We start from the raw sequence: 8,697 nt of genomic DNA, 5'->3' as shown, positions 1-8,697 counted from the left end.
AGCTAGAAAGTATCCCATATCAATCTTAGCTGATTATTTAAGATTCACATTACAAGATTGATTTAATAGTAGAAGAGAAAAAGCGTCCAATCACAATGAACGTTTATCTCCTTATTATGAAAAGTTCTTACGTGATCAAGCTGAGAATGCCAGATTATATAACGTCCATCCACTTAACCGATTCGAGTTTTATATCCATGACGGTGAATCTGATTATAAAGTTGACTTGAAAGGAATGAGTTGTAGTTGTAGGGTATTTGATGTATCTAGTCTTCCTTGCACTCATGCCCTGGCTGCTTCCCGTACCCATAGATTGGATGACTATGAGTTCTGCTCAAGGTTACTTTACATTATTTGCTATTGAATCTATCTAACTAACTTTACTTCTCACATGTTCAATTGTTATCTTTTAGGTATTACTCAAGTGATTTGTGGATCAATGCATATGCAGAAACATGCTATCCAGTTTGTCATGAAGAGTATTAGGATATTCCATAACATATCAAGCAACAAGTGTGCCTTAAACCACCTGTTAAGGTTAAGAAAGGGCGACCTCAAACAAAGCGTAGATCATCCCAAGGTGAAATTCGTAAGGTACCGAGAAGATGTAGCTCATGTGGTGGTCAAGGTCATAACAGGGCAACATATAAATCAGTGATGCCTACACCATCTACTACAAGAGCTGTAAGAGCATCATCATCTCAGCCGTCATCATCTCAACTGTCATCATCTCAGCCGCCATCATCTCAGCCACAAACATGAATATTGTCTATGGTTTTTGATTTGAAAGTTGTATACGGATTGATTGTTGGTTTTTAATTACATGAATAGTGTCTATGGTTTTTTATTTGAAAGTTGTATACAGATTTTTGGTTTTCAATTACATGAATAGTGTCTATGTTTTTTTATTACAGGTTGGCCATGCTAATGACATACAGTGACTCACACATATATATTACACAATGTTAAACTCACGCATATTGTAATACGCGTGAGTGATGTTGTAATACGCGTGAGTTATGACTCACATGTATTACAATATGCGTTAGTCATATTCGAATATGCGTGAGTGATAACTCACGCATATTGTAATACGCGTGAGTCTTAACTCACGCATACACATATTACTCTACATTTTTATGATACCTATTACAACATTCATGGTTATAATGATGAAGTTAAAAATAATTCAGTATTTACACAACATGTTAAAACAATAATTTAGTATTTACGCAACATGTTACAACAATAATTCAGTATTTACAACTTCATGGCTCTAAAATCTGGTGGAACAACCTGACTGCCCACTTTTTTCTATATAATAGGATATTTTATGATATGCAATTTTCTAGACCAAGATTAACAGTCAGGTACTCTAAATACATTAATACAAAAATGCCACAGTCCCCACTCCATTCTGCTTTTGGTACTTCAGGATGTGGGATTCTCTGAAATCTAAAAGTCTCATTTCTCATGTATAAGAAACATCGACATCATTGTCTTGGTTCTTCTTCCCCGAGGCGACATTCTTCTTCTGTAGATATAGCAACCTATAGCGATTAAGGTCCTTAATCAAACCCTTCATGGTTGCTCTAAAGGACACTTTTCCCCATGGAAAATTAAGGAAGGTGTCGATGTCATCGACCATGCTGAGGAGTTTCATATTTATTATCCTCTTCGGGTCAAGGGCAAAGAGATAATGGGAAACAAGGTAAACCAGCCCCAATTTCTATGCATCTTCCCTATCAGAGCAGGACATGAATTTTGAATGAAGGTCTGCTATTCTAATAAGTTGATTACTTTTAAAATATTTAACAACCAAAGATGGAGATTCTTCAACCTGATTGAAAATCGTTTCCTCCGTAGGGAATCTCCCAAAATTGAGACATGTAACCAATGCAAACTCCTTCATCCCAAAGCACAACTCTTCTCCATTAACAAAGAACTTCATCTCCATAGAATTCGAGCTGGACTTCCTGAGGAGCATGTGGTTTATAATCGTTCCTGAGAACCGCAGTAACGGGTTCCCTTTGAATAAGAATCTGAATTGGGTTTGCTCTACCCTTTTAGTTAGATTCATTGACGCAAACTTGGCGGCAATATTTCTCATATTGGTTTTCCATGATACCCTCCCAGCAAACTCAAGAATTATGGTGGACTCCATCTACAAAACAAAGAACAACATGGGAGTAAGCAAATCGAGAAATTATAATTACCTAAACTATTGGCAAACTATTTCAAATAAGGTCTAAGTTTCCCAGTTTCATACTACTACACATCATACTGCAACCAAAATGATGTTAAAACTAGTTCTTATTAGTTTTTAATAATCCAAAATCACTAATAGAATTAACCATTGAGAAATGCTTGCAAATTGACAGTTCTAAATACATTAAGCATATGATGTGCCATTTCTTAATATAACAACTAAAGAAACATCAAAGAATACACGAAAATGCCATTTCTTCACAAGAACATAACAAACAATTAAACGAGAAATGAATGAATCAACGAGAAATGCATGCATGCAGAATAAGAACACTGATATATACTCGTCATTTACCCTAAAAGCATTTACACACATAAACGAAACCAGAACCAAACCCTAAACCCTAAATACATCAATATCCATGAATATAAACGGTATAATATACATCAAAACCTAAACCTTAAGCCCTAAACTGACCTGAATATATCGAAGAGACGGTGGAAAGTCGATGGCGTTGGACGAGGAACGATGATGTTGAGGAACGATGATGTTGAACGAAGTCGGAATGGAAAGTCTGCAGTTGTGAAGAAGTGGTTTTGGAAGTCGGGGTGGGAGGGAGAATCGGGGAGGTTTTGTTTTAAATTAGGGCTAGAAAGATATATATACGACGAAAGACGAGAATTCCCATTCACGTGATTTCATATAAATTGCGTGAATTGATCAACGCGTTTTAGATGAAAAACGTGAATGAGAATTCTTGTTAATTGAAAAACGAGAATTGTCATTCATGTGTCTCATCTAAAACGCGTTAATCAACTCACGCGATTTAGATGAAATCGCGTGAATGACAATTCTCGTCAATGAGCGTAAAATCTGGCGCCCGAGGGGTAGTTCTGACATTTCGCAGGGCAAAATGGCCCTTTTTGCCAACATTAACAGGCGGGGTCCTTTTTTAGAATTTCTCCTGTTATGAGAGCCATTTCATCAAATTTCCCGTTAAAATGATAATGGTATTAAATTTGTCATAAATAAAATTAAAACATTTTAATAAAAATAAATCATTAATAAGGTATACAGTATTATTTACATGTATTATTTAGATTGAAATATAAATGTATTTTTGCAATATTTAATTTAAAACATTTTAGAATCATATAGTTAATAAGTATAAAATGGCCATAATTATTTATTTTTAATTCACTATTTCCTTTTTATTCAATAAAATATTTACTTCTTTCTTGTCACTTAAATATTTCAATTTCCTTTAATTTATGCATTTTTGAAATATAATATATATTTATGTAATTTTAACTATTAAAATAAATAATTATAAAGATTTCATATTTAATGTAAAATATAATTTATTTATTTTTGAAATATATATTTTAAAATATATATTAATAATTTAATAATATATATATATTTATTTTAACAATATATATAAATTAAAAATTATTAAAAATTACCTTACAAAAGATGTTGAGAAGGATTTTATTTAGATGGATAATATTTATAACTTTGATATATATATATTATTGAAAATATTATATAGATTTTTTTCTATTTATAGACATTTAACTAAAAAAAAATCCATATTATATTAGTATATATTAGTATTTGAGGGGAGATAGAAGACAAGAGAAGAAGAGAAAAGGGAAATAAGAAAAATGATCGAGTGGTCGGAGCTACCGGAAGAACTAATAGACCTAATCGCTAAACACCTCCGATCAGAAATTGACGTCATCCGATTCCGATCAGTATGCTCTTCATGGCGTTCCTCCTCCTCCTTCAAATGCCCCACTCCCACCGATCTTTCTCAATTCCCGATTCTGCCCAACGATGTTATATCCACCGCCGCCTGGGGATTCTACCTCTCCAAGCGTACAATCTTCCGCATCGGCTTGACAGAACAACCTCATCCTCAAGCATTTCCCTCTGATGGCTGGCTGATCAAGATCGATCAGGACGCCCCCCTCCGATGTCACCTCCTCAATCCTCTCTCAAGGTTCGTCTTCAGGCCTCTCCCTCGGGATTTCCCAAAAACCATCGATTTGATGCGCTATCGCGTCTCGGAATTAGGGCAAGAATATACTCTTCAGTATAGAAATTACCGTCCCTTCGCCAGTTCCATCGGCCAAGCCGGTAGCCTCTATATGGAAAAGGTTGCTTTGCGTCCCACACCATCGATTGAAGATCACCTTCTTTTGACTATCCATGTCTCTGGGAAACTAGCCATGTTTAGGTTTGGAGAGAAGAAATGGACTATAATTGACGACATAACTTCTCCCTACGACGATGTGATATTGTTTCAAGGGAAGTTCTATGCCGTTGATTACACCGGTAGGACTGTTATCGTGGATGTGGATTCTTTGCCATCTCCGGCTCTTAACTTAGCAGCAAATCCGGTGTTCGGAGGCGATAGGAAGGTCTTGGTGGAGAGTTGCAACGACCTACTTTTGGTTGACACGTTTCTGAGCGTTGGGCATGATGACGAATCCGATGTTGATGGGTCCATCGAATTTTATGAGGAAGTTGACTGTTGCCTGTGTGAGAGAACTGTTCGTTTTAAGGTTTATAAGCTGGATCAGAGGGAGCAGAATTGGGTGGAGGTGAGAAATTTGGGTGATAGACTGTTGTTTCTGGGTGATAACAGTACGTTCTCTGCATCAGCTTCTGATTTCACTGTCTGCAAAGACAAGGGGAACTGCATAATATTTTCGAATCACTACTTCTACTCAAGCAGAGAAGATGATGGTGCAATAAGAGGTCAGGGTATTGGTGTATTTGATTTGGAAAGCGGTAGCATCGAATCTTTGACAAATTATCCAGGTTTGTCCAAGTTGTTCTGGCCTCCGCCTGAATGGATTACTTTGACAAAGTTGGAAGTAAGTACCTTCTTATTATTTCTTGTCATCATGTTCTTTAGATATCATTGATTATGCAGATTATTTCTTTTCTATAGCAGAGAATCTGGAAGACTAATTCCCAATGTGATCGTTTATCTTAGTTAGTGCTGTATATAGTTATTGGTCCTAACCAAATCCAATCACAAAATCATTATACTTCCTTCCTATGTATTCTCCTGAAAAAATATACTTCCAAATTCAATATTTTGTATACTTAGGAGTGATCCTTGTAAGGACAGAAATGCTGTGTCTTCATGTGGGTCCTCAAACAATACTCATTGAAGTTGCGGCAAAATCCTCAAACGAGATTTTAGAGATTTTGTTTTTGGTACTGCGTACATTTTGGTTCTTTTTGTTTTGGTTGTGTAACTCTTGGGCCTTGCTTAATCTGGTTATTCAAATAACCCCACTTGGTATAGGTTATGATAAACAATCTTATTGGAGTTATTTTTTATTATTTGAGTAAAAAGACATTAGGGTTATAAACATATAATGAATTTATAAATTTGACTTTCTTTTCTAAATAGAGTATTTTGATATTTTAATTAATAAGTTGAATCATGATTGATGAGTAGATTAATGATGGATATTGAGTTATCTATAATAATCCCAAATTATTGCCTTAGAAAACAATGTGTGACTTGTTTCTAAATAGTTGTTCCATGAAAAATGAGAAAAGACTTCGGTGACAACTTCTGGAGCTTTTTAGAATTTCGGAAACTATTCAATATTCATAATTCTATAAAAAGATTACGGTTCAAAGGGTTCATTTTATCCAGCTGTTTGAATTCATTGCTCATGATATGCAGCATGTATTTATGGAATATTTTTGCAGGATGGGATGAAGCTACTTGATATATAACTCAGTGATTGCAGTGCGTGGGTCAACAATAATAATGAAGTATCAATGATTCAGGCACTGCCAGAAACAAGAAGAAACACAACACATTCAAAGGCTTTTGCAAGTTCTTGTTGATTTCTAACATTTTTTTTTTCAATTTTTCTAGGTAGCTCTCCATACATACAATGGATGCTTAAGTTGTGGTGTTAGGTTTATATTCTGGTCACGCCCCAATTTCCTTTATCTAGTCTTGAAAAATAGACATGTTCTAATAACATGTTTCAATAACGAGGTGGCTTTGAGATAAATCATCCATTTCGATCCTTGTCTAGAAAGCTGCTTTTTGATTATTTAAATTTGTGTATTATTGTCTTGTATTATCCTGTTCATCTGCTTTGAGTTACAGTTGATGCCTTCTTATTGCTACTCTAAATAACATAGAGTAGTAATATATAGAGAAAACTAAGCATGAGTACATCTTTTTTAGGATCAGGGTACCAATTTCCACCAACTATAATCAAGTTGTTCTGACTGGGAATTGGATTTATTTTTACTAATTGCCCTCTACTAATTGTCCAAAGTTTATGGGGCTAACGAACTGAGGACCACCCGAGAAAAGAGTAACTGCTGCCAGCTGAGATGCAACTTGTGTTGGGTGGAATAAATCCCAAAAGAGGTATTGTTTGCGATTGGGACAAAGGTTAGCAGTTGCATTACAAGGTAGCACAGCATTGAGCGTACCACCTCCACAACATGCACCTTTCACGTCTGTGAAATCTGTTAAAAATATATTAAGAGAATTTGAAATTTTTGTTCGTTTTTAAGAAAAGAAGTTGAATATTAGATTGCTTACTGAAGGCAAGAGGATGTTTTATGACATTTATGGTCATTTCATATGTGTTCCCAAGTGAGTACTTTATCCCCTGAAGCTGTGTGCTGAGTTTCCTAAGCAGGCTATCTAAAGAAGTATAGAAACTTGTTGCGAAATCGTTCATAGCTTCAAAACAGTTACCAGCCGCGTGAAGTCTTTGAGATGGGCAACACCCTATTGGTGGGACACTGATGATCCCAAATTTCCTTGCTCCAAGATCGTACAGAGCCTGTAAAACATGGACAATAGGTACTTCTCTATTCTCAATGGAAGTTATTTTTATTAAAGTTGATAAAAGGGAGAAGTATTAATTTACTTTAACTTGGTTTCGATATGTGATCATTAGAGCGACAATGAATTGTTCCTTTGGGATAGTGCTATTTGTTGCGAAATAGCCTAAGATATCGTTGCTTCCGATACTGATTGAAAATATGGCTTGTTTTAGCAATTCCCTTGCCTTGTTATTACCCAATAGAGATGTGAGGTTGCTATGAACAGTTGTAAATTGCTCTATCTGCTTGGACATTGGAACCACACCCTGTCATAGTCCGAGAAAAATATTACATTATTTTTTTCAGATTTTTTTTGTATTATTTCTTTAAATTCATTTATACATGAATAATGTTTTAGCCGGGAATGGTACCAGAGTTCGTCCTGTGTCGTCAAGTAAACCAGCTCCTGCTGAGGCGAAGTTAACACCTTTGCAGGCATGTTTCTGGATGCCACGACGGGTATCCACAAGTAATAGAAAAGGCGGTGGGCTTCGTCTGAGGCCCATTAGTTTGCCTGCCAAATGAACTAATTGATAAACTAGTAATTGTGTCACAATCATTAGAATAGAATTGAGTGGACTAACCCAGAAAGTCGGCACTGTTAAAACCATTGCTGAACCTTCCAGTAGGCTTCGAGTGGAGGAAGTCGATCCCGTAAAAGGGAAAGTCAGCTCGAACAAGGCTATTAGGCAAGTAGGTGTTAGTTCCAACATCTGCCGTTGAGTCTCCAAATATAAAAAGGGCAGGTGGATTATTGTCAGCAGCAACTGAGTGAGACCTGAGAAAGAAGACCACTACTAATGCCACAGCAAAGAACATTGTGCCCAGGTGAATTGAAGAGAAATCGCTTGTTTTTGCCATGAGTAAGTGATTCTTCTCACTTCAATTATTTTGAGGTTTGCAGTCCAAGGGTGGAGGACATTTTTATAGTGTACGAGTACTAGAATATTAGGTTTGCAGTCCAGTTGGTTAATAAGTTGTTTTCATGTGACAAACAAGAAGAATTACCCTAAATTATTGATTATTATGATTATTATTACTATGTGATAAGCCGTTCACTAGAATCTTTAGGGTTTATGCTTCACAAATTTATTTTAAATGATGTTAATCTCCGTTAGAGGGATGTATGTTTTGTTTTATTAGTTTGTCTAGAGAATTTTATTAAGTACCACAATGATCCTTATTTGACTCAATTAAAGACATAATAGACTGACTAATCTAGTCTTTTCTGCCCCTTAGAGAGCGGTTACGATAGAGCTCTGAAATTTTAGATCTGTTTTAAAATCATTCATGCGATATGTATTCGTGGTGAGAGGGTCTGTTGACCTTATAGTTGTTTAAGATATGTATTCGTGGTGAGAGGGTCTGTTGACCTTACAGTTGTTTAATGATTCCGATAATAATAATGTTTCATGTCTAGTTTTTCTCAATAAACTTTTGTTATTTGTAATTGATAATTATTTGTAATTGATGATTCTATATTGACTTGTTCTAATTGATTTTCTTTCAAATTGACATTTGCTTAGTTGAACAGCGATAAAGAAGAAAATAAACTCTTTTTATACATATTGTTTTGAAATTTTGAATAACTACGATGG

At 35.4% G+C, this 8,697-nt stretch overlaps 2 protein-coding genes across 2 annotated transcripts; one reads left to right on the top strand and one right to left on the bottom strand.

The window, feature by feature from the left end:
- Positions 1 to 3,861: 3,861 nt before the first annotated feature.
- On the top strand, positions 3,862 to 6,333 carry LOC124926533 (F-box protein SKIP23). Its single transcript, XM_047466777.1, has 2 exons — positions 3,862 to 5,094; positions 5,951 to 6,333. The coding sequence occupies exons 1-2, from the start codon at positions 3,877 to 3,879 to the stop codon at positions 5,975 to 5,977; spliced, it is 1,245 nt and encodes a 414-aa protein (XP_047322733.1). The 5' UTR covers positions 3,862 to 3,876; the 3' UTR covers positions 5,978 to 6,333.
- Positions 6,334 to 6,509: 176 nt separating this feature from the next.
- On the bottom strand, positions 6,510 to 7,960 carry LOC124924580 (GDSL esterase/lipase At5g55050-like). The gene is made up of 5 exons (XM_047464597.1): positions 7,684 to 7,960; positions 7,471 to 7,613; positions 7,144 to 7,365; positions 6,810 to 7,056; positions 6,510 to 6,733 (listed from the first exon to the last, which is right to left on the bottom strand). The coding sequence occupies exons 1-5, from the start codon at positions 7,958 to 7,960 to the stop codon at positions 6,510 to 6,512; spliced, it is 1,113 nt and encodes a 370-aa protein (XP_047320553.1).
- Positions 7,961 to 8,697: the final 737 nt, after the last annotated feature.

This window comes from Impatiens glandulifera, chromosome 2, assembly GCF_907164915.1.
Source record: "Impatiens glandulifera chromosome 2, dImpGla2.1, whole genome shotgun sequence".
NCBI classification, from domain to species: domain Eukaryota; kingdom Viridiplantae; phylum Streptophyta; class Magnoliopsida; order Ericales; family Balsaminaceae; genus Impatiens; species Impatiens glandulifera.
The sequence above is the reverse complement of the archived record's forward strand: the minus strand, read 5'-3'. Positions and strand labels throughout refer to the sequence as shown.

Bases quoted from the DNA above. Each gene is read 5' to 3' on its own strand.
- LOC124924580 (XM_047464597.1), bottom strand. From the start codon at position 7,960: ATGGCAAAAACAAGCGATTTCTCTTCAATTCACCTGGGCACAATGTTC. The intron at 7,614-7,683 runs GTTAGTCCACTC...TTCATTTGGCAG, and splicing joins TAACAGTGCCGACTTTCTGG to GCAAACTAATGGGCCTCAGA. The intron at 7,366-7,470 runs GTACCATTCCCG...GGACTATGACAG, and splicing joins ACGACACAGGACGAACTCTG to GGTGTGGTTCCAATGTCCAA.
- LOC124926533 (XM_047466777.1), top strand. From the start codon at position 3,877: ATGATCGAGTGGTCGGAGCTACCGGAAGAACTAATAGACCTAATCGCT. The intron at 5,095-5,950 runs GTAAGTACCTTC...ATATTTTTGCAG, and splicing joins TTACTTTGACAAAGTTGGAA to GATGGGATGAAGCTACTTGA.